This window comes from Esox lucius, chromosome 5 (assembly GCF_011004845.1).
Source record: "Esox lucius isolate fEsoLuc1 chromosome 5, fEsoLuc1.pri, whole genome shotgun sequence".
In the NCBI taxonomy this organism is placed as follows: Eukaryota; Metazoa; Chordata; class Actinopteri; order Esociformes; family Esocidae; genus Esox; species Esox lucius.
In genome coordinates, this window is record NC_047573.1 from 601927 (window position 1) to 628135 (window position 26209).

Genomic DNA, 26209 nt, shown 5'->3' on the forward strand with positions numbered 1-26209 from the left:
CTCTCTCTTAAGCGCTCCGTTTCTCTCTCTGTCCATAAATGTCTCTTGCTGTGTGAATAAGGCAGATGGTGCTACTGTATTAATCCACTCCGCTGTATGAACCAGTAAACCAGTGACCTGTCAGTTCTAATGTCAGCCCCTCTTCCTCCACAGTGTGAGAAGATGTCCAGCCACTCTAGCAGTAACACCCTGTCCTCCAACGCCTCCTCCAGTAACAGTGACGAAAAACACTTTGGCTCCGGGGATCTGATGGATCCTGAGATCCTCGGGTTGACCTACATTAAAGGAGCGTCAACAGACAGTGGCATCGATACCAACCCCTGTGGAAGGCTGCTTTTACACGGGGGGCGCGGCAGCGAGGGTAGTCAGCCCTGGGGGGGTGAAGTAGGACAACCAGAGGATGGCGGCGAAGGAGAGGATCCTGGGAAACTGTACCTGCCACAGGGATATGCCTCGGCCATCATGGCAGGTCACGTGACAGAGGGAAGCATTGGGGACCTGAGCGAGATTTCCTCTCATTCTCATTCCTCTCACTCCAGGTAGAGTTAAACCTTTAACTCCTCCCACTCCAGGTAGAGTTAACCCTGTAACTCCCACCACTCCAGGTAGAATTAACCCTTTAACTCCCACCACTCCAGATGGTGTTAACCGTTTAACTCCTCCCACTCCAGTTTGAGTTAACCATATCCCACATCCTATACTCTCAAAAGTAGAACCCACGGTTCATTCATTATTTGACTCTTTAGGTAATTATACATCAGCACTGATGTATTATTATTATTATTATTAGATTACTTTGTTATTTGTGAATTGTAATGAATTTACTATTGAAAAATATCCGGTGTTTTTTTAATGTTTTTGTATTTTTTTCTGGATTTCTAATCAACCCAGCACATTTCCCCAAAGGCATGATAATTATGTGTCTGTCCTCTCATCGGGAGATGGCTCCATTCCAAACAATAACCGACGGGGAGAATAAACTCTCGGCACAGTATTTGGCATATTCGATTGAACAAACACACACAAATTTGAAATCCTTTATTTGCATAAAACATTTTTTTTTTAATGCAGAAAAGATTAATATATTTCAGGACAGGGTAACTGAACTTCTAGGAAAACTGATTACTCATCCTTCTCCACAGAGCAAAGCTCTTGTAGACTGCTGATACAGAGCTTCTTTATCATTGTGTCAATAGGTCTGCAATCTGACGGTAACGTGCTGTCACCATGAGAACATGGCCCAGATTCATAAATATCAGTATTGCAAGCAGTGATAGCTGAGGTTGCTGCAACGTAGGAGGAGGGTCTGATACTAGCACTTCCAAAATGAGTACTTTCCTCAGGACTTCCCATGACTGGCAACCAATAACCACATGTGTAACTGACTCTGTTGAGTTGATGTCCGTGAGTCAGATACAGAACAGACTAAAGGGTTTTCAGGGCAGAAGACTGCTAGATTGCATTTGGTTGTTAGACCCTTTTCACCATGGTAAATGTGAGAATGTCTTTTCGTGGAAATTACCACAAATTATGGAGAAAAGTCTGAATACTCAAATTGAACCTTTATTCATACAGCAATTGCAGGAAACAGTGGTTAGGCTCAGATCCAACACACTGGTTGTTGAATGATGCTCGGACCCTTCCCAGAGGAGTCACCTCAGTGGGTCACCCCCCTTCCCAGAGGAGTCACCCCAGTGGGTCACCCCCCTTCCCAGAGATGTCACCCCAGTGGGTCACCCCCCTTCCCAGAGGAGTCACCCCAGTGGGTCAACCCCCTTCCCAGAGGAGTCACCCCAGTGGGTCAACCCCCTTCCCAGAGGAGTCACCCCAGTGGGTCAACCCCCTTCCCAGAGGAGTCACCCCAGTGGGTCACCCCCCTTCCCAGAGGAGTCACCCCAGTGGGTCAACCCCCTTCCCAGAGGAGTCACCCCAGTGGGTCACCCCCCTTCCCAGAGGAGTCACCCCAGTGGGTCAACCCCCTTCCCAGAGGAGTCACCCCAGTGGGTCACCCCCCTTCCCAGAGATGTCACCCCAGTGGGTCATCCCCCTTCCCAGAGGAGTCACCCCAGTGGGTCATCCCCCTTCCCAGAGATGTCACCCCAGTGGGTCACCCCCCTTCCCAGAGGAGTCACCCCAGTGGGTCACCCCCCTTCCCAGAGGAGTCACCCCAGTGGGTCAACCCCCTTCCCAGAGGAGTCACCCCAGTGGGTCACCCCCCTTCCCAGAGGAGTCACCCCAGTGGGTCAACCCCCTTCCCAGAGGAGTCACCCCAGTGGGTCACCCCCCTTCCCAGAGGAGTCACCCCAGTGGGTCAACCCCCTTCCCAGAGGAGTCACCCCAGTGGGTCATCCCCCTTCCCAGAGGAGTCACCCCAGTGGGTCATCCCCCTTCCCAGAGGAGTCACCCCAGTGGGTCAACCCCCTTCCCAGAGGAGTCACCCCAGTGGGTCACCCCCCTTCCCAGAGGAGTCACCCCAGTGGGTCACCCCCCTTCCCAGAGATGTCACCCCAGTGGGTCACCCCCCTTCCCAGAGATGTCACCCCAGTGGGTCACCCCCCTTCCCAGAGATGTCACCCCAGTGGGTCACCCCCCTTCCCAGAGGAGTCACCCCAGTGGGTCACCCCCTTCCCAGAGATGTCACCCCAGTGGGTCACCCCCCTTCCCAGGGCACCAAATGACCATTGTAAATTATCCTTTCAAGATAGATGGGCTATATACTTACAGAATAAATAACAAACTCTAACCTCTCTAACCTGTTCATTATTTCCTTAGTTGCCCCAAGATATAGCAAGATCCCTTTCATACATTGCGAGCCATAAACAAAGTCCTGTTAATTATCTTTTTGTAATATATCAAATTTCCTTTGAGACCAGTCCAGAACAGTGAGTTTCCCTGCAGTCTGAGGTCAGCCTAGAACAGTGAGTTTCCTGTTCTGGACTGGTGTAATACGAGTCCTACAGTGGGTTTCCTGTTCTGGACTGGTGTAATACGAGTCCTACAGTGGGTTTCCTGTTCTGGACTGGTGTAATACGAGTCCTACAGTGGGTTTCCTGTTCTGGACTGGTGTAATACGAGTCCTACAGTGAGTTTCCTGTTCTGGACTGGTGTAATACGAGTCCTACAGTGGGTTTCCTGTTCTGGACTGGTGTAATACGAGTTCTACAGTGGGTTTCCTGTTCTGGACTGGTGTAATACGAGTCCTACAGTGAGTTTCCTGTTCTGGACTGGTGTAATACGAGTCCTACAGTGGGTTTCCTGTTCTGGACTGGTGTAATACGAGTCCTACAGTGGGTTTCCTGTTCTGGACTGGTGTAATACGAGTTCTACAGTGAGTTTCCTGTTCTGGACTGGTGTAATACGAGTCCTACAGTGGGTTTCCTGTTCTGGACTGGTGTAATACGAGTCCTACAGTGGGTTTCCTGTTCTGGACTGGTGTAATACGAGTCCTACAGTGAGTTTCCTGTTCTGGACTGGTGTAATACGAGTCCTACAGTGAGTTTCCTGTTCTGGACTGGTGTTATACGAGTCCTACATTGGGTTAGTTGATTCCATTACATCTGTTGACACTGTGATGTCTATTGGTCCAGTGGGTCCCATCACAGTGGTAGTCCTCTAGCGCGGGGTGCCCGCTACCGCATGTCAGCTGACTGCTACAGGGTGTACACAATCCCTCAGACCAGCTCAGGGATTGGGCCAGGGCCGGGGGCGTGGCTGGAGGCCGGCGGAGAGACACGCCCACTTCCCGGTTCTGAACACATGGAGAAGACTGAGGAGATGCGCACTAACCAGTCAGAGTGTGGGTGAGTGTGTCTGTATGTGTGTCTGTCTGTGTGGGCATGTAGGCTGGTCTTCTGGAAAGATTTAGCCTAGTCCAGGACTAAGACCTCAGGGGTTAGCTTGATTTTTTAGTTCTATTGTAGGCTTAGTGTGTGTCCGCAAAACCGGCCCTTTGGGTGTGTTCATGAATTACCTATATAACAGGAACAGAAATGTCCCATGCTGTGGTTCAGTCAGAAAATGTTGACTAATAGGGACTTTTAGCCCTGTCCCCATTTTGAAAAATGAATGTATTGTTAGCGTAATGGTTGTATGAGGGGAAGGGTTAGGGTTAGGCATAACTGGTTAGGGTTATTTTGAGTTTTAGACATAAATGTTAGGTCATTCAGGTTAGGGTTAAGGATAGGGTTAGCCATTAGAGCTAGGAGAAATGTTGGCATAAATGTTAGGCTTATTTAGGTTAAGGTTAGGATATGTGTGTGTGTATATGTGTGTTGGTTTGAGTGTGTGAATGTGCTGGTAAGCAGGAGCAAGTAGTAAATTCTTCTCCCTGCTCCAGGGCCTCTCCAACTATGGTAACCTAATATTCTGTGTGAAATGAACCACTTAGAGGAGTGTGATTGATAGCATGGTTCTGTATTTCTCTTCAGGCAAAATGAAAACCACCTCCAACTTAGTTACTTCAGCTGGTGTGTGTGTGTTTGCACATCCCAAATTACACCCTATCTTCTATGAAGTGCAGTACCTTTGACCAGAGTGCTCTGCCGTATGTACCCTACATCGGGAATAGGGAGCTATTTTGGACACACTTCCTCATGATTTTATTGGTTGTTATGTAACCAAACTTGTTGATAAATGGCCTCATTTTGGCTTTGAAGATATTATCTAACTGTCACTTAATGAAGTTTTGCTTTTCCTTGTCTGACAGTTTTCTCTTTCTATAGTAAGACTGTGTATCCAGCTTACCATGTGACAAGGCTTTACTAACACTTGGCTCTTTCTTTTCTGCTTCCTGATATGTTCTTTTGATGCTACTTGATCCAGAGGAGCTGAGGGCTTGTTAGATTTCCTCCTTAAAACGCTGTCTGAGCGGTCCAGGTACAAGATACCCCTCTACATACCCTCCACTGTTCCTCCCTCTTCCCTTCAGGGTTAATACCCTCCACTGGTCCTCCTTCTACCCTACAGGGTTAATACCCTCCACTGGTCCCCCCTCTTCCCTACAGGGTTAATACCCTCCACTGGTCCTCCTTCTACCCTACAGGGTTAATACCCTCCACTGGTCCTCCTTCTACCCTACAGGGTTAATACCCTCCACTGTTCCTCCCTCTTCCCTTCAGGGTTAATACCCTCCACTGGTCCTCCTTCTACCCTACAGGGTTAATACCCTCCAGTGGTCCTCCTTCTACCCTACTGGGTTAATACCCTCCAGTGGTCCTCCTTCTACCCTACAGGGTTAATACCCTCCAGTGCTCCACCTTCTACCCTATAGGGTTATTAATACCCTCCAGTGCTCCACCTTCTACCCTACAGGGTTAATACCCTCCAGTGCTCCACCTTCTACCCTATAGGGTTATTAATACCCTCCAGTGCTCCACCTTCTACCCTACAGGGTTAATACCCTCCAGTGCTCCACCTTCTACCCTGCAGGGTTAATACCCTCCAGTGCTCCACCTTCTACCCTGCAGGGTTAATACCCTCCAGTGCTCCACCTTCTACCCTACTGGGTTAATACCCTCCAGTGCTCCACCTTCTACCCTACAGGGTTAATACCCTCCAGTGCTCCACCTTCTACCCTACACCCTGTGTGTGTTTGTAAGTGGTTGTCATGGCTGCTGCCCAACACAGGCAGTTTGTTTTTCTGTTGTAGCCTTGTTGCTGCTCTATGTGTTATCACATCTTCGCCTGTGCCCTCAAGCTGTCACACCCTGACAACCCGTTTCCACGCTGTCACACCCTGACAACAACACTCTGATGGTGTGGCCGGCTTACCAACAAGACATTGAGCCACTGCTCATTTAAAGAAACAGCAGCAGTGTGGCCTAAAGTCAGGCTCCCACATCTATAAGGTCACATGAAACCAGCCAAGGCACAACACGGTCACCAAGCTGTCCTCATCTCTCTCCGCCCCCTCTGGCCTGCCCCACTTCCTGCAAAGATATCCTCAAAATTCAGCATGACCCTGATAAGGGAGCTGAGAAGGCTTGTTGATCTTGGTCCCTAACCTTCAACATGCAGACCCCTCCGTCCCTCCCTCCCTCCCTCTCTTCCTCTCCCTCCCTCCATCCCTCCCTCCCTCCCTCTCTTCCTCTCCACCCCTTCCTCCCTCCCCTCACTCCCTCCCTCTCCCTCCCTCCCTCCCTCCCTCCCTCCCTCCCCCCCTTCCTCTCTTCTCTCCTCTATTTATTTTTTAATCTCTCTCCTCTCTTTTGTGTCCAGTCTCTTCTCTCTCCTTTCTCAATGACACAGAACAGGTCCTTCCTTCTCAACCTTGAGAGGAACATACTCCCTCGATAAGGAATGGTTCCTAACAAAAACTTAATTCATGTCAGAGCCATCTGCAGAATGACCTCACATCCTATAATACAAAGCTGGGATGGGTGAAACTGTGGGATGGGTGGGGTGGAACTGGGGGCTGGGATGGGTGGTCTCTGGGGGCTGGGATGGATGGTCTCTGGGGGTTGGGATGGGTGGTCTCTGGGGGCTGGGATGGGTGGTCTCTGGGGGCTGGGATGGATGGTCTCTGGGGGCTGGGATGGGTGGTCTCTGGGGGCTGGGATGGGTGGTCTCTGGGGGTTGTGATGGGTGGGTTTTGGGGGCTGGGATGGGTGGTCTCTGGGGGCTGGGATGGATGGAAGTGGGGGTTGTGATGGGTGGGTTCTGGGGGCTGGGATGGGTGGTCTCTGGGGGCTGGGATGGGTGGTCTCTGGGGGTTGGGATGGGTGGTCTCTGGGGGTTGTGATGGGTGGGTTCTGGGGGCTGGGATGGGTGGTCTCTGGGGGCTGGGATGGATGGAAGTGGGGGTTGTGATGGGTGGGTTCTGGGGGCTGGGATGGGTGGTCTCTGGGTGCTGGGATGGGTGGTCTCTGGGGGTTGTGATGGGTGGGTTCTGGGGGCTGGGATGGGTGGTCTCTGGGGGCTGGGATGGATGGAAGTGGGGGTTGGGATGGGTGGTCTCTGGGGGCTGGGATGAGTGGGGTCTGGGGTTGGGATGGGTGGTCTCTGGGGTTGGGATGGGTGGTCTCTGGGGGTTGGGATGAATGGGGTCTGGGGTTGGGATGGGTGGTCTCTGGGGGTTGGGATGAGTGGGGTCTGGGGTTGGGATGGGTGGTCTCTGGGGGTTGGGATGGGTGGTCTCTGGGGGTTGGGATGGGTGGTCTCTGGGGGTTGGGATGAGTGGGGTCTGGGGTTGGGATGGGTGGTCTCTGGGGTTGGGATGGGTGGTCTCTGGGGGTTGGGATGAGTGGGGTCTGGGGTTGGGATGGGTGGTCTCTGGGGGTTGGGATGAGTGGGTTCTGGGGTTGGGATGGGTGGTCTCTGGGGTTGGGATGGGTGGTCTCTGGGGGTTGGGATGGGTGGTCTCTGGGTGCTGGGATGGATGGAAGTGGGGGTTGGGATGGGTGGTCTCTGGAGGCTGGGATGAGTGGGGTCTGTGGTTGGGATGGGTGGTCTCTGGGGTTGGGATAGGTGGTCTCTGGGGGTTGGGATGGGTGGTCTCTGGGGGTTGGGATGGGTGGTCTCTGGGGGATTGGAGAGGCTTGATCAGGTTGAAAACTTCTCCCCTCCCTCTATAAGTAGCTGAATTCATAGCTTTATTCATAACCCTTACCCCAACCCTTTATGTGTAATCAGACTAGTCAGATAAATACCCTCTTCAGACTCCCAGTCACACCCTGGTCACTGATACCCTGTGGATAACCCTCTCTTGACTGGTTTGACCCTTGACCCTGTGGATAACCCTCTTTTGACTGGTTTGACCCTTGACCCTGTGGATTACCCTGTCTGCCTCTTGTTCAACAACCAGCTTTACTTCACATTGATGATGCATGTGACTGTCTCTCTGTCCCACTATTCTGTACTTGTTCTTCTGTCTTTGTATCCAATGTGTCTCAAATGCTTTTAATCCCTCCATCCTCCCTTTATTCTCTCTCTTAACCCCAGCTGGCCTGCTTTTTTCACAGCCTGCATTTCTCTCTCCTCCATCTTCTCCTTCTCCTCTCCACTCCCCCCCCTCCCTTCTCTCTCTCGGACAAACATATTTGGCTGTTTAGAAATGCTCCAGGTGGTGTTTACATGGTAGGATACTTCCTGTTCCTGCCTTCTGATTGGTGCTGACAGGTTTCTGTATGTTCTGTCTGCGTTGTTTCTGGTCAGTGCTCTCTGGACTCCTTCAGCCCAATCCCTTTCTGATAGGACGTTGCTTTGTTCTGTGTCCCTATCAGACAGCTATACTTGCAGGAAGCAGCATGTCTTCAGGCAGCAGAGAGGGAGAGAGAGGCCAAGGTCCTGGAGAGTCTCTCTAAGGAAGAGTACCTAAAGATGATGCTACAGGAGAGCGCACCCCGGGAGGATGGACAGAGGAAGGTGAGGTCTTTCACCTGTTTGATCAACACACACAAACACACTGTTTCCTCATAGTCCCCTTACCGGTCTGTTACCAGTTCCCTTACCGGTCTGTTACCAGTTCCCTTACCGGTCCCTTTGCTGGTCTGTTACTGATCTCCTTACCGGTATGTTAACGGTCCCCTAACCGGTCTGTTACCAGTTCCCTTACCGGTCTGTTACCAGTTCCCTTACCGGTCTGTTACCAGTTCCCTTACCGGTCCCTTTGCTGGTCTGTTACTGATCTCCTTACCGGTATGTTAACGGTCCCCTAACCGGTCTGTTACCAGTTCCCTTACCGGTCCCTTTGCTGGTCTGTTACTGATCTCCTTACAGGTATGTTAACGGTCCCCTAACCGATCTGTTACCAGTTCCCTTACCGGTCTGTTACCAGTCCCCTTACCGGTCTGTTACCAGTCCCCTTACCCGTCTGTTACCAGTCCCTTTACTGGTCTGTTACTGATCTCTTTACCGGTCTGTTAACGGTCCCCTTACCGGTCTGTTACCGGTCCCTTTGCTGGTCTGTTACTGATCTCCTTACCGGTCTGTTACCGGTCCCCTTACCGGTCTGTTACCGGCCCCTTTGCTGTTCTGTTACTGATCTCCTTACCGGTCTGTTAACGGTCCCCTTACCGGTCTGTTACCGGTCCCCTTACCGGTCTGTTACCAGTTCCCTTACCGGTCTGTTACCGGTCTGTAACCGGCCCCCTTATCGGTCTGTTACCGGTCCCTGTACCGGTCTGTTACTGATCTCCTTACCAGTCTGTTACCGGTCCCCTTACCGGTCTGTTACCAGTCCCCTTACCGGCCTGATACCGGTCTGTAACCGGTTCCTTACCGGTCTGTAACTGGTCCCCTTACTGGTCTTTTACTGGTCCCCTTCCCGGCCTGTTACCGGTTCCCTTGCTGGGCTGTTACTGGTTCCCTTACTGGCCTGTTACTGGTCTGTTACCAGTCTCTTACCGGTCTGTTACTAGCCTGTTACCAGTCTGTTGCCAGTCTCTTACCAGTCTTTTAACGGTCTCTTAACAGTCAGTTACCAATGTGTTACCTGATTTTTACCCGTCTGTTACCAGTCCGTCACTGATCTGGATCTGAGGGAATGCACAAGTCATACATATTAGAAATTCTATGTGCTTTACAAAGAAAAAGATAAAAAGAAAAAGATAAAAATGCAATAGAATAAAAACAAATATTAGAATAACAAAATACGTGAAAATATAATAAAAACATACTAAACTGGTAGATTCCATAGTAGGTTCCATAAGGAAGCTATGTAACCATATACAGTTGTGCTCAGAGGTTTGCATACCCTGGCAGAAATTGTGACATATAATCATTGATTTAGAAAATGTGACTGATCATGCAAAGGATTTTATTTAAGAACCGTGATCATTTATTATCACATAGTTTTTTGGCTCCTTTTTAAATCCTAATGATAACATAAATCACCCAAATGGCCCTGATCAAAAGTTTACACACTTTTTGTCAGGTTTTGTAACAATAATTTCAAATCAATGATAAAAAACTTGCCATTGGCTAATACAATATTTTAAACCGTAACATTTTGAATATGGCCATCAAGGCCCTTTATTATGACAAAACAGGAGTAGTAGTCCAAGTAAAGCACCAAAGGAATAACACCTTTCATAGCAGTACTTTGGTGGAAGACTGACTATTTTTCTCTGTCCAATCAGATATTGTTTTGATAATTTCTTGTCCTCTGTTAATGTGTCATTAATTGATCTATTTTTAAAAGAATCATAGAATAATGAAAGTGTGATATTATTGTTTGTGGTAACATCACAAACTGTTTTTAAGTTTTGTGTCTGAGTATGTTTGTATGGTTTGTAAGAATGTTTGGCCTTATTACAGACACACAAGTTGACACACACAGGTTAAAATGGAAATGAAAGGTTAATTCCCCACACCTGTGGCTTTTTAAATTGCCATTAGTGTATGTGAATAAATAGTCAATGAGTTTGTTAGCTTTCACATGGATGCACTGAGCAGGTTAGATACTGAGCCATGGGGAGCCGAAAAGAACTGTCAATAGAACAAGTTAATGGAACTTTATAAAGATGGAAAAGGATATAAAAAGATATCCAAAGCCTTGCAAATGCCAGTCAGTACTGTTCAATCACTTATTAAGAACTGAAAAATTCGGGGATCTCTTCATACCAAGCCAAGATCAAGTAGACCAAGAAAGATTTCAGGCAAAACTGCCAGAAGAATTGTTCGGCATACAAAGAAAAACCCACAGGAAACCTTAGGAGAAATACAGGCTGCTCTGGAAAAAGACGCTTTGGTTGTTTCAAGGAGCACAATACAACAATACTTGCACAAAAATGAGCTGTATGGTCGAATTGCCAGAAAGAATCCTTTACTGTGCCAATGCAACATAAAAGCCCAGTTACAATATGCCGGACAACACCTTGACACGCCTCTCAGCTTCTGGCACACTGTAATTTGGAGTGACGTGACCAAAATATAGCTTTATGGTCATAACCCTAAGCGCTTTGTTTGGAGCGGGGTCAACAAGGCCTATAGTGAAAAGAATACCATCCCCACTGTGAAGCATGGTGGTGGCTCACTGATGTTTTGGGGGTGTGTGAATCTTGGAAAGATGAATGCAGCCTGTTATCAGAGAATACTGGCAGACAATTTGCATTCTTCTGCACGAAAGCTGCACATGGGACACTCTTGAACTTTCCAGCACGACAATGACCCTAAGTACAAGGCCAAGCTGACAATTTTTTTCTTTGTTGCCATGTTTTGTTTTATGATTGTGCCATTCTCTTATAACCTACATTTGAATATGAATCCCATAAGAAATAAAAGACGTGTTTTGCCTGCTCACTACATACAGCTCCAGATTAGTTTTTTTGCATACCCTTGTACAATTGGTGACATAAATTTGAGCACAACTGTAAGCTGTAAGGCTAATAGTGTAGTTAAGTTTAACCCTACTCGGTTTATAATTTGTAAACACATCAGAAATGTATTCTGGGCCTAAACCATTCAGTGATTTATAGACTAAAAGCCCCACTTTAAAATCTATTCTGTAACTGACTGGAAGCCAATGCAAAGATTTAAGAACCGGAGTGATGTGCTCTGTTCTCTTGGTCCTGGTTAACATTCTAGCAGCAGCATTCTTAATGAGCTGCAGCTGTTTTACAGTCTTTTTGGGGAGAGTCCAGTTAAGAGGCCTTTACAGTAGTCAACTCTACTAGAGATAAAAGCATGGATGAGCTTCTCTTGGTCTTTTTGGGACACCAAGACCTTGATTTTTGTTATACTTTTAAGAGGATAGATGCAGTCTTGGTGATTGCTTTGATATGACTGGTGAGCTATGTCACCAAGAACACCAAGATAAGGGTCAGGTTTTTAGAGCATCCCTTTATTAATACTAGTTCTTTTCTTTTTGCTGTCAAACCCTATAATCTCTTTTTTATCTTGGTTAGATTGTAGACAATTTTGTTTCATCCAGGTATTTATGTGCTCTATACAGTGACACAGAGAGTCTATTGAGCTGTTGTCATATGGTTCGAGAGTCATATATATTTGAGTATCATCAGCATAGCTGTGGTAGTTAATGTTGTTGTTCTGTAGGATTTGGCCCAGAGGTAGCATATAGAGATTGAACAGAAGCGGTCCGAGAACTGATCCCTGGGGAACTCTGCATGTCATTGCCACCCTATCAGATTCATGATTACCAATGGTGACAAAGTTACTCTGGCCATCTAAATAAGAGCTGAAACAATTAAGGACTGTCCCAGAGAGTCCTACCCAATTTTCCAGCCTGTCCATAAGTGTTGCACTTATGGACTTATGTCAAATGCTGCACTGAGATCTAATAGAACCAGAACTGTTATTTTACCTGAATCAGTTTTCAGCCGTATATCATTCAAAATCTTTATCAGAGCCATTTCAGCACTGTGGTTAGGGGTCGGAAGCCTGACTGAAATTTGTCTAAAAGACCGCTTGAGTTCACAACATTGCTGAGTTGATTGAAGACGACCTTTCAATGATCTTGCCGATAAAAAGGAGATTTGATAAAGGTCTATAGTTGTTTAATATTGATGCATCCAGTGTTCTCTTTTTTAATAAGGGCTTAATGGCAGCTGTTTTTAGAGACATTAAATGTCTGATTGCAGAGAGCTGTTAACTATTTGCGGCAGATCGATTGTTATAGAGTTAAAATATGGATATAACAGAGTAGTTTAGCAAAATAATCAAAATCAAAGATACATTTTCCTTGCAATTAATGTATCATTGATTAGGGCAGCCACTCCTCCTTTCCTAAAATTTCGACACATATTCATATAGCCAAATCTTTGGTTCTGTGTCGTTGAGAACAGTACAATCTTCTGTTAGCCACATTTCAGTGAAAAACACAAAATCTAGGTTGTAGGATATTATAATGTAATTTACCAAGAATGATTTGTTGGCGAAAGATCTGATTTTAAGTAAAGCCAGCTTAATAAATGTAATAGGGGTTCCTGGACTAGTAGGTTGACGTGTTACAGTTAACAGATTATACAAGATTACTTTATAAATTGCATACACTCAATTCCTTCTATTTCTAATCAACACAGGAATAGAGATACTGGGTCCCAGCTTGTTCTCAGGACAGTCGGCTGTACTATTTTTACCATAGCAGGGACCCGAAGCACATTATCACAATAGCAGGGACCCGAAGGGCATTATCACAATCGTCGTAATACAAATGTCGATATAGGACATATGGTATTTTGGATGTATGATGTATGATATCAATCAATCAAATTTATTTATAAAGCCCTTTTTACAACAGCAGTTGTCACAAAGTGCTTTACAGAGACACACGGCCTTAAACCCCAAGGAGCAAACAACAGTAGTGTTGAATTTCAGTGGCTAGGAAAAACTCCCTAAGAAGGCCGAATTTTAGGAAGAAACCTAGAGAGGACCCAGGCTCAGAGGGTTGACCAGTCCTCTTCTGGCTGTGCCGGGTGAGATATTAAGAGTCCAATTGGAATAATTAATACATTTCTCTGGGCTAAATCCAGAGGCTATTTGATTTTAGACTAGGTCAGAAGTATGACCAGGTGGACAAGGACAGGGACAGCAACGGGCCCCCCAAACCAGGTAATCCTCCTAACATGTTAAACTGGAGGAGACTGAGAAAAGTTAGAAGTGCATTCCTCATATCCCCCAGCACAATAATATTGCAGCGTAACACCTTGGAACTGAGACGGGGGGTCCGGCGACAATGGGGCCCTACCCGGGGGAGACCTGTTGTGGAAATTTCTTATACAATGTATTCTGACTGTATAAAGGAGTGAGTCCCACTGTTAAGATAGGTACAGGAATGTGTGGGATCTGGTATTTGCATAGGGGACATCTATTGTCTGTCCAGATGGAGATCAATGGGTTTTAGGTCAGGATAGGAAAAGATACAACAGGGGGCAGTAAGGTCAGTTGGCCCCTTTGGGTAAACACTACAGTAGACATTATTGCAGGAAGGATAAGGTGGGGGAAGATAGCATTTGACGTGTGTGATAGAACAAAGGGAAAGGTGTTTGATTGACATGAAACAGATGGCAGCATCTTACCACACCCCTTCTTCCTATGTAATAAATACTGTCGAAATGATGTTTTTATTTAGAAACTATCCACCGTTACTTTGTAACCTGTATACTTTCTCCTTGCAAGCAACATCAAAACCGTTTATTGCGCAATTGATTTCTCCTGTCTTACCTACCATTTTCATAGAACTATTTGGAATTTAGAAATTGCCATCACAGACCCCGGACAGGCCCCAGCAGGCAGGAAATCAATCCACCCACATTGCCAGGCATCAAGCAAAGGGACACCCACCAACCGCAACCCCCCTGAATGAGGGCCGAGTATTGCCAGCAGCGTACAGCCCAATTGCACAAGTGCGCAACAACAAGCCAGTGACTCTTCCCCGAAAGGCATTGGAGGGAGGGCATCCCAGTGGCGACGAGAGCCCACCTGGCAAGACAGCAAGGGTGGACAGTATCAAGCCTACTGGTCACCTTCACGCCCCTGGGCCAGGCTACACCTAATTATAAACTGGCTGTAGAGATGAGTTTTTAGTAGACACTTGAAAGTTTGCACTTCTAACCTTAATTGGCAGATCATTCCACAGTAGTGGAGCTCTATGAGAAAAGGCCCTGCCGCCAGCTGTTTGTTTAGAAATTCTAGGTACAATTAAAAGGCCTGCATCTTGCAATCGTAGGTTACGTGTAGGTATGTATGGCTGGATCATTTCAGCAAGTTAAGTAGGAGCAAGTCCATGTATTGATTTATAGGTTAAGAGTAAAACCTTAAAATCAGCCCTAACCCTAACAAGCAGCCAGTGTAAGGACGCTAGGACAGGAGTAATGGGTTAAAATTGTTCTAGTTAGGATTCTAGCAGCCGTGTGCAGCGCTAATGGAAGTTTATTTATTAATTTGTCTGGATAACCAGAGAGAAGAGTATTGCAGTAATCTAGTCTAGAAGTAACGAAAGCATGGATCAATTTTTCTGCATATGTTTTTGATTGAAAGTTTCAGATTTTTGCAATGTTTCGAAGATGAAAATAAGCAACTCTTGAGACATATTTTATATGTTCTTCAAAGGAGAGGTAACGCCAAGGTTTTTTACAGTTTTTTGGGATACGACCATGCAGCCGTCGAGGTTCACAGTGAGACCTGCTAACAATGTTCTTTGTTTTTTGGTCTTAAAACGAACATTTCTGTTTTCCTTGAGTTTAAGAGCAAGAAATTCTCTGTAATCCACTTCCTAATATCTGAAACGCATGCTTCCAAAGTAGCTAATTTAGGGGCTTCTCCATGCTTCATTGAAATATATAACTGTGTGTCATCAGCATAACAATGAAAGTTTACGTTGTGATTTCGGATTACATCGCCCAGAGGGAGCATATATAGTGAGAACAATAATGGGCCCAGAACCGAGCCTTGAGGAACACCAAAGCATACCTTTGACTTGTCAGAGGATATGCCATCCACACTAACAAACTGATATCTTTCAGATAAATAAGATTTAAACCAGGCTAGAACATGTCCACGTAGCCCAATATGGATTTCCAGTCTCTCTAAGAGAAGGGAGTGATCAACAGTGTCAAAAGCAGCACTAAGGTCAAGAAGCAACAGGACGGATGCGGAACCTTTGTCTGAGGCCATTAGAAGGTCATTTGTTACCTTCACGAGTGCAGTCTCGTCTGAAACTGGACTGGAGAATTATTTGTCTTCAGGAAGGCATTCAGTTGTTGGGAAACACATTTTCTTTTTTGTTAACTTTGCAACTGTAACAAAGATACATTTTGGATTGTTTTTGTTCACCTCAATCAGGTTGGATAAATAAGCTGATTGAGCAGACATGAGCATTTTCGGTATTGTAGTGTACTGTCTATCCAGGCTAGTCTAAATACTTCCAACTTGGTGGAGCACCACTTTCGCTCCAATTTTCTGGAGGCTTGCTTAAGTGCTCTAGTATTGTCTGTGTACCAGGGAGCAAGTTTCTTGTTGCGTATTTCTTTAGTTTTTAGTGGTGCAACTGTGTCTAATGTATTTCGCAGTATTGAGTTTAGACCCTCGATTTGATTGTTTACAGATTTATTTACTCTGTCGTTAATGAGCGAACTTATAAGAATATCAAGGAATTTATTTGTAGTCCGAGAATTTATAGTACAGCTTTTGAAACTCATTGTTTGCGGAACAAGTGGATTTCTTGTTTTAACGGTAAATGTAATAAGACAGTGATCCGATAATCCAGGATTTTGGGGGGACATTATTAGATCTACAATATTTATTTCTCGTGACAGGACTAAATCTAAGGTGATTGTGGCAATTGGTTGGACCTGAGACATGTTGGATGAAACCCATTGAGTCAATTATGGCTTCAAAGGCTTTTTGAAGAGGATCATTGGACTTTTCCATATGAATATTGAAATCGCCAAAAATTAGAATACTATCTGCCATGACTACAAGGTTAGACAGGAATTCTGGAAACTCATTGAGGAACATTGTGTCTGGCCCGGGGGGCCTATAAATAGTAGCTATGTAAAACGATTTATCGGCCTGGTTAACTTTCATGAGTAAAACTTCAAAAGAATGAAACTCAGTGATGTGTTTGAGAGTAAATGTAAATTAAATGTCATAAATATTAGCGACACCCCCTCCTTTTCGGGATGCACGAGGGATATGATCACTAGTATAGCCAGGAGGAGAGGCCTCATTTAAGGCAGTGAATTAATTAGGCTTTAGTCACATTTCACATAAACCAATAAAATCTAGTTTATGATCAGAGATTAATTCATTTACTGCAACTGCCTTTGGAGCAAGGGCTCTAACATTTAGGAGTCCCATTTTGAGATGCGAGGTGATACAAATAAAAATGACTGTATTTGTGCCTGAGGCGGAGGAAGGCTTTATCTTAATAAAGTTGTTTTTGTTAGCACTACCTTGTTTAACTTTTCTCAGCCTGGAACGAGTCACAGTGGCAATAGGTAAAGCTGTACTAACTACTCTGGCTATGCTATTGACAGGCTGGCTAACAGCCTGCAGCCTGACCTGCACCCTATCTCATGTTAGAGCTATAGGAGTGACTCCTGTCAATGTTCCTAGATAAAAGAAGAGCACCACTCCAGCTAAGATGGAGTCCATCGCTCCTCAGCAGATCAGGCCTGGCCCTATTTCTGGGAGAGTCCCAAAAAGAAAGCCAGTTATCTACAAACTCTACCTCCTGCGACGGGCAGAACTCCGTTTTAAGCCAGCGATTGAAGGGACAGCAACGGGCCCCCCAAACTGCTGTAGAGCTCGTCACCACCCCTAGCTGGGAGGGGGCCAGAGACAATTACTCGATGCAGACACATCTTTCTAGCTAGTTTACACACTGATGCTATGTTCTGCTTCGTAACCTCTGACTGTTTCATCCTAACATCGTTGGTGCCAACGTAAATAACAATATCTCTGTACTCTCTATACTTGCCAGTTTTAGACTTCGCTAGCACCAACCCCAGATTTGCGGCTACGTCAGTGGTTCTGCCCTCCGGTAAACAGTGTATGATCACCGGCTGATTCTTTAGTTTAATACTGCGTGTAATGGAATCGCCGATGACTAAAGTTTTTAGTTTTTCAAGTCCACCGGTAGAACATGCCTGCAGATCATTCCCCTCCGAAGACGGCTCGGGCCTGACTCCGATTCCAGTGGGGAAAACCTGTTGAAAGTCTCAGTTGGTTTTAGCAACGATTCAGGTTTAACTGGTCGATGGCATTTCTTCCCAGTGACCAAGAGAAAGTTATTGCCCGGCTGATATAGGATAAATGATGTAGGATATTTGGTAAATCCTGTGTTGCACAATGACACACTTGGCTCTGACTGGAGAGCAGCAGATGCTGGGAAATGTCTTTAGGGAGGCCCTCAGGGCTCAAAGAGAGAGAGAGAGATTAATGGAACAGGCACTGCATTGTCATGAGTAATGTGAAGGAAAAGGCCTGTTCAACCTCTTCTGCGGGGAAGACAAAAGGCTTTTCAATAACAACTGGTACTTTACTTCCTGTGTGGAGGCTCCTGTTTGTGAGTCAGTTGGTTTCCTCAGTAACCCTGTTGGACAGAACAGATCAAAAGCTGTGATGATCGTTAAATATGTCCCCTCTGTTACAGTTATAATGTATGTTGTTTAAGAATGTCCTTCCTGTTAGATTGTTTAACTAAATCTACTGTAACCCCATCTTTCAAATGTAATTTTATCTGAGAGATTTTATGTACTGTCATCTTTAGACACTAAGATATTTGGGGATGGGTGGGGTTAGATACTGTAGGATGTTTGGGGATGAATGAGGTTAGACACTGTAGGGTCTTTGGGGATGGGTAGGGTTAGATACTGTAGGGTCTTTGGGGATGGGTGGGGTTAGATACTGTAGGGTCTTTGGGGATGGGTGGGGTTAGATACTGTAGGGTCTTTGGGGATGGTTGGGGTTAGATACTGTAGGGTCTTTGGGGATGGGTGGGGTTAGATACTGTAGGGTCTTTGGGGATGGTTGGGGTTAGATACTGTAGGGTCTTTGGGGATGGGTGGGGTTCGATACTGTAGGGTCTTTGGGGATGGGTGGGGTTAGATACTGTAGGGTCTTTGGGGATGGTTGGGGTTAGATACTGTAGGGTCTTTGGTGATGGTTGGGGTTAGATACTGTAGGGTCTTTGGGGATGGTTGGGGTTAGATACTGTAGGGTCTTTGGGGATGGTTGGGGTTAGATACTGTAGGGTCTTTGGGGATGGGTGGGGTTAGATACTATAGGGTCTTTGAGCTTGGCTCTATGCTGTGTGTTTACATGCTGTCTTTCCCTCTCCCAGATGTCCGACAGCATTTCTCCTCGGCGTTCCCTGTATCGTACCCTATCAGACGAGAGTGTGTGCAGCAGTAACAGGAAAGGCTCGTCGTACGCCAGCTCCCATAGTTCCATGCTGGATCAGGCTCTGCCCAGCGATATACTGTTCAGTACCACGCCACCCTATCATGCCACTTTGCCCCCACGTATGCCCAGACAGGGAGGCTCCAACCTCAGGAGTAAGTATGGTCTGTCTGTGCTCTGTCTGTAACCATGCTTGTGTCTGTTTCTGTGTCTGTGTGTCATTGTCTGTATCTGTATTATTTTCAATGTGTATCTGTCTCTGTGTTGATGTCTGTATTAATGTTAACGTGGCAATTCTTCACCTGCTCTAGTTGTCATTTTGGTGGGGTTCCGTCCTGCTCTAGTTGTCATCCTGGTGGGTTTCAGTCCTACTCTAGATGTCATCCTGGTGGGGTTCAGTCCTGCTCTAGTTGTCATCCTGGTGGGGTTCCGTCCTGCTCTAGTTGTCATCCTGGTGGGGTTCCGTCCTGCTCTAGTTGTCATCCTGGTGGGATTCTGTCCTGCTCTAGATGTCATCCTGGTGGGGTTCAGTCCTGCTCTAGTTGTCATCCTGGTGGGATTCCGTCCTGCTCTAGTTGTCATCCTGGTGGGGTTCAGTCCTGCTCTAGTTGTCATCCTGGTGGGGTTCAGTCCTGCTCTAGTTGTCATCCTGGTGGGGTTCAGTCCTGCTCTAGATGTCATCCTGGTGGGGTTCCGTCCTGCTCTAGATGTCATCCTGGTGGGGTTCCGTCCTGCTCTATTTGTCATTCTGGTGGTTATAAATGTTTAGTGTTTGGTATTGTACCTTTTATTTTTCTCCGCCCCTTTGCAATATAATGCATCTTTCATACTCATAGACAGAGGAACTATTTCTCACTCTTTATCTCTCACTGTCTTTATATATTATGTAATTTTCAAATGGCATGTTGGTGAAATAAGAGCTTTTTATTGCATTCCCTGTTTTGAGAGTAGAGAGAAGTAATAACCCACAGAGAAATGCAGAGAGAGAGTGAGACATTTTGTAAGCAAGAATGAGAGTGAGCAGTTGGAAATAGACCAATTGAGGTTATAAGGAAGACAGGTAAAGTAGTTGGTTGAAACAGGGAGCCATTCAATGAGACAAGTCATTTATAATTACAGAGCTTGACAGAGATGGGCTCACTCTCTCACCATACATGGTTTCACTTTAAAAGCTGGTCGACTGTGGACTATACTATTTTAATCCTGGCTCTGGTCACTGATCTGCCACCTCTTTCTCTCCAGATGAGTTCTGGTTCTCTGACGGCTCATTGGCTGACAGGTCAAAGTTCACCGACCCCGGTCTCATGCCTCTCCCTGACCCTGCCTCAGGTCTGGACTGGTCACACCTGGTGGATGCTGCACGCGCCTTTGAAGGTGAACAATAGGGGAGGGTGTGTCTGTGTGTTGTGTCCTGCGCATGTGTGTGTGTGTGTTGTGTCCTGTGCGTGTGTGTCCTGCGCGTGTGTGTGTTTTGTTCTGTGTCTGTGAGTGTGTCTGTGTGTGTGTGTGTGTGTGTGTGTAAGTGTGTGTGTGTGTGTGTGTCTGTGTGTGTGTGTGTGTGTTGTGTCCTGTGAGTCTGTGTGTTGTGTCCTTCTTGTGTGTGTTGTGTCCTGTGTGTGTGTGTGGGTGTCTGTGTGTTTGTCTGTGGGTGTGTGTCTGTGTCTGTGATTGTGGGTCTGTGTGTGTCTGTGTATGTTAGTGTGGGTGTGTGTTAGTGTGTGTCTGTGTGTGTCTGTGATTGTGGGTCTGTAAGTGTGGGTGTGTCTGTGTAAAGACCATGTAATAAAGACCATGTATTAAAGATTAGGTTATAAAGCAGAGAGCTGAGCACTCACCCCTGGGGTCCCAGTGTTAAGTCTGGGAGTAAAGCAGAGGACTGAGCACTCACCCCTGGGGTCCCAGTGTTAAGTCTGGGAGTAAAGCAGAGGACTGAGCACTCACCCCTGAGGTCCCAGTGTTAAGTCTGGGAGTAAAGCAGAGGACTGAACACTCACCCCTGAGGTCCCAGTGTTAAGTCTGGGAGTAAATCAGAGGACTGAGCACTCACCGCTGCCAGACAGTCCATTATCTATTTAAACAGGGTGGTGTCCAGTAGTGGTTTGAAGGGACCAATAGTGATGAATTATTAACTATAGTTTAAGGACAGTATTCTCACATAGGTGTCCCCTATGTTGTGTCAGTGTAGTCTGTCTCTACTCACACACATCCACACAAGTGCTAAATACTTTTAATCCACAAACTGCATCAAAAGTATTCAAACTATTTAGAGTTCAGCCGGGACCTTCTCCATCCCGACAGACTGCCCATGACCTATGACCCAGAGCAACCCCATCCCGACAGACTGCCCATGACCTATGACCCAGAGCACCTCCACACCTACAGACTGCTATGATCTATGACCTAGAGCACCTCCACACCTACAGACTGCAATGACCTATGACCCAGAGCACCTCCACACCTACAGACTTCTATGATCTATGACCTAGAGCACCTCCCAGAGCACCCCCACACCTACAGACTGCTATGATCTATGACCTAGAGCACCTTCACACCTACATACTGCTATTATCTATGACCTAGAGCTGCTCCACACCTACAGACTGCAATGACCTATGACCCAGAGCACCTCCACACCTACATACTTCTATGATCTATGACATAGAGCACCTCCCAGAGCACCTCCACACCAACAGACTGCAATGACCTATGACCCAGAGCACCTCCACACCTACAGACTGCTATTACCTATGACCTAGAGCACCTCCACACCTACAGACTGCTATGATCAATGACTCAGAGCACCTCCCAGAGCACCTCCACAACTACAGACTGCTATGATCTATGACCCAGAGCACCTCCACACCTATAGACTGCTATGATCTATGACCCAGAGTACCTTCCAGAACACCTACAGACTGACAGCCTGCCCATAAACTATAACCCAAACCACCTCCACACAAGCAAGCTACCCATGACCTCTGACCCAGGGCACCTCCTCCATAGACCTCTGACCCAAATCATCTTCTCCCTGCTGACAGGCTGCCAATGAACTCGCTAGCGGCTTTTCCACAAGTTCTCCCACTTCAACTCTGCCTGACCTCTGTCTCTGAAGCTGTTTCTGCTTGGCGTGACTACTAACTTCTCACAGGTCATGACTCATAAGATGCTCAGTGAAGTGTCAGTCTCCTCTCATAAGGGTTTCTAACAGAATCTGTAGCTCCCAGCCAAGCTGTGTCTCAGTCTCTCTGAATATATGGGCCTTGAATCATGCAAGGTTTCTATAATATACCCCAGCCAAGCTGTCTGTCTCTCTGTCTGTCTGTGTCTCTGTCTGTTTGTCCGATGACTGTCGTTTGTTCCTCTCTGATGTCTGTATTCTGTGTCTGTTTTTCTCTCGTCTGTGTTCTCTGTGTGCGTGTCTGCCTGTGTGTGTGTTTGTCTCTGTCTGTGTGTGTGTTTGTCTCTGTCTGTGTGTGTGTTTGTCTCTGTCTGTGTGTGTGTTTGTCTCTGTCTGTGTGTGTGTTTGTCTCTGTCTGTGTGTGTGTTTGTCTCTGTCTGTCAGTCTGAAGTCTGTCTTCTGGCCTGGTATGTTGTCCTGGTTCCAGATGCGGTGTAGGGATACAGTCTATACTAGGCCCTAAGTTGTCCTGGTTCTTGATGCGGTGTAGGGATACAGTCTATACTAGGTCCTAAGTTGTCCTGGTTCTAGATGTGGTGTAGGGATACAGTCTATACTAGGCCCTAAGTTGTCCTGGTTCTAGATGCGGTGTTGGGATACAGTCTATACTAGGTCCTAAGTTATCTCAAGCACACACAAAATCTCTGTCCCTCCAATCAGAGACAAGAGTAGATGACTTCAGGCACTGCGATTGAAACAGAAAGCTTGAGGAGAAATGAAGAAAATGTTTTCTGTCAGAATAATTACAACAGTTTCAATATTGTCCCTCTTTCCAATATTGTGCCTACTGCCATCTCTCTCCTGTTCTCATGCACTCTCTCCCTCCTCCTTCCTCCCTCCTTTTCCCTATCACCCCCCTCTCTCCCTCCTCCTTCCTCCCTCCTTTTCCCTATCACCCCCTCTCTCCCTCCTCCTTCCTCCCTCCTTTTCCCTACCATGCCCCACCCCCCACTCTCTCTCCCTCCTCCTTTCTCCCTCCTTTTCCCTACCATGCTCCACCCCCCGCTCTCTCCCTCCATCTTTCCCAGTGTATCTCTGTTTTCTTTCAGAAATTGGCTGTAATCTGGTGACAGGTGTTTCAGTTGTTTTACATCTTTCCAAGTAAATGGAACTAAAAATGGAACTGCCCTTTGGAAGCTGCTCATCAGTTATGTTTGCCAAACTCAGTCTCTGAAATGTAAATGGAACCTACACTCACCTAAAGGATTATTAGGAACACCTGTTCAATTTCTCATTAATGCAATTATCAACCAATCACATGGCAGTTGCTTCAATGCATTTATGGGTGTGGTCCTGGTCAAGACAATCTCCTGAACTCCAAACTGAATGTCAGAATGGGAAAGAAAGGTGATTTAAGCAATTTTGAGCGTGGCATGGTTGTTGGTGCCAGACGGGCCGGTCTGACTATTTCACATCTGCTCAGTTACTGGGATTTTCACGCACAACCATTTCAAGGGTTTACAAAGAATGGTGTGAAAAGGGAAAAACATCCAGTATGCGGCAGTCCTGTGGGCGAAAATGTCTTGTTGATGCTAGAGGTCAGAGGAGAATGGGCCGACTGATTCAAGCTGATAGAAGAGCAACTTTGACTGAAATAACCACTCGTTACAACCGAGGTATGCAGCAAAGCATTTGTGAAGCCACAACACACACAACCTTGAGGCGGATGGGCTACAACTGCAGAAGACCCCACCGGGTACCACTCATCTCCACTACAAATAGGAAAAAGAGGCTACAATTTGCACAAGTTCACCAAAATTGGACAGTTGAAGACTGGAAGAATGTTGCCTGGTCTGATGAGTCTCGATTTCTGTTGAGACATTCACATGGTAGAGTCAGAATTTGGCATAAACAGAATGAGAACATGGATCCATCATGCCTTGTTACCACTGTGCAGGCTGGTGGTGGTGGTGTAATGGTGTGGGGGATGTTTTCTTGGCACACTTTAGGCCCCTTAGTGCCAATTGGGCATCGTATAAATGCCACGGCTTACCTGAGCATTGTTTCTGACTATGTCCATCCCTTTATGACCACCATGTACCCATCCTCTGATGGCTTCTTCCAGCAGGATAATGCACCATGTCACAAAGCTCGAATCATTTCAAATTGGTTTCTTGAACATGACAATGAGTTCACTGTACTGAAATGGCCCCCACAGTCACCAGATCTCAACCCAATAGAGCATCTTTGGGATGTGGTGGAACGGGAGCTTCATGCCCTGGATACGCATCCCAGAAATCTCCATCAACTGCAAGATGCTATCCTATCAATATGGGCCAACATTTCTAAAGAATGCTTTCAGCACCTTGTTGAATCAATGCCACATAGAATTAAAGCAGTTCTGAAGGCTAAAGTGGGTCAAACACAGTATTAGTATGGTGTTCCTAATAACCCTTTAGGTGAGTGTATATTGTCAATGTAGTCGAAACAGTCCCTGCTCAATGTATTGCTCTATGTATTGCTCTATGTAGTGCCCTTTGTAGTGCCCTATGTATTGCTCTATGTAGTGCTCTATGTGGTGCTCTATGTAGTGCTCAGTGTAATGCTCAGTGTAATGCTCTGTGTAGTGCTCAATGTAATGCTCTATATAGTGCTCAATGTAGTGCTCAGTGTAATGCTCTATGGAGTGCTCTATGTAGTGCTCAATGTAGTGCTCTGTGTAGTGCTCTGTGTAGCGCTCTATGTAGAGCTCTATGTAGTGAATATGCTGTCATTTAGACACAATCAAGGTCTCAAAGGTTTTGGTTTGATTTGGACATCTAAAGACAGCTAAAAAGAAGGAGACAGGGACAGACAGACATACAGACAGATAGACAGGCAGACAGACAGACAGGCAGATAGATAGAGAGGGGTGGAAGCAAAGGAGGGAGACAGGGCCAGACAGACAGGCAGATCGACAGACAGACAAGCATCTAGATAGAAAGAGAAGGGTGGCGAAAAGGAGGGAGACAGGGACAGACAGACCCTTCAGACAGACAATTTCCTTTCAACAGAAAGTTTGCAAACCAAACAAATAAATGGCAGCTGATCCTATCCAATTAAAACAGAGAGAGCAGTGCAGCCCCTCCCCAAACAACCTGCAGCATACCTAAGCATCATTTAGACTGGGATTGATGAGGTGGGACACTTTCAGACAAAGCAATGGTCAATCGCTCACACACAGACACACAAAGACACACACACTCACACACAGGCACACACACACACAGACCCAAACACACACGCATTCGCGCACACACACTGGAGGACAAAGGGGTAGAGGCAAAGGGAGAGGCGTTGGGTGTTTGAGTGTGAATAATCAGATTAAAGGCCCATTACATCATTTTTGTTGTTCAAGTCATTGGGCCAGTATCCGTGTTGCTTTGTGTTCTCCAGACCAGCGGGTGTCGTCCTTCTGCACCATGACAGACATGCAGAGGGCTGAAGCTCTGCAGATCTCACAGGAACTGACCCGACGTGTGGCCGCAGCTGAGGGCGCCGCCCTGGAGGCAGGGTAAGTAATTCCACTACTCCAGGCTCTCCTGTCACTGTCCCATTGGTCACCATTCACCACCTCTGGTTCCCATTGGTCACCATTTACTATCTCCTGTCCCCCTTGGTCACCACCTCCTGTCCTCATTGGTCACCATTCACCACCTCCTGTCACCATTTACCACCTCCTGTCCCCATTGGTCATCATTTATGACCTCCTGTTCCCATTGTTCACCATTCACCCCCTCCTGTCCTCATTGGTCACCATTCACCAGCTCCTATCCACATTGGTCACCATTTAGTACCTCCTGTCCCCATTGGTCACCATTTAATACCTCCTTTTCCTCTTGGTCACCAGATACCATCTCCGGTTCCCATTGGTCACCTTTACCTCCTTCTGTTCCTATTGGTCACCATTTACCACCTCCTGTCCCCATTGGTCACCATATTCCACCTCCTTTTCCCATTTGTCAACATTCACCACCTACCATTCCCACTGGTCACCATTCACCACCCTTTATTCCCATTCGTCACTTTTTAGCACCTCCTGTATCTATTGGTCACCATTTACCACCTCCTGCTACCATTGCTTAACCTGCTTAATCTAGGGATTATAATATGGGATTGACATATTGGAGCGTCATGTTAGGATTGTCGTATTGGAATGTCATGTTAGAATTGTCGTATTGGAACGTCATGTTAGGATTGTCATATTGGAACGTCATGTTAGGATTGTCGTATTGGAACGTCATGTTAGGA

The 26209-nt window shown here is 46.5% G+C and overlaps 1 protein-coding gene across 3 annotated transcripts in view; it reads left to right on the plus strand.

Annotated features, from left to right (window-relative positions):
- The window catches only part of LOC105007433 (signal-induced proliferation-associated 1-like protein 2), a 124339-nt gene that overhangs the window by 92826 nt on the left and 5304 nt on the right, over nt 1-26209 (plus strand). Inside the window, exons 17-23 of one of the 3 annotated variants that reach the window (XM_034292276.1) lie at nt 154-539; nt 3588-3800; nt 4822-4875; nt 8220-8361; nt 18743-18956; nt 20044-20175; nt 25355-25472. In XM_034292276.1, coding sequence (XP_034148167.1) covers nt 154-539; nt 3588-3800; nt 4822-4875; nt 8220-8361; nt 18743-18956; nt 20044-20175; nt 25355-25472 — 1259 coding nt within the window. The remainder of the gene's footprint in view (nt 1-153; nt 540-3587; nt 3801-4821; nt 4876-8219; nt 8362-18742; nt 18957-20043; nt 20176-25354; nt 25473-26209) is intronic. The other 2 variants (XM_020046840.3, XM_020046841.3) reach the window with 2 other exon arrangements.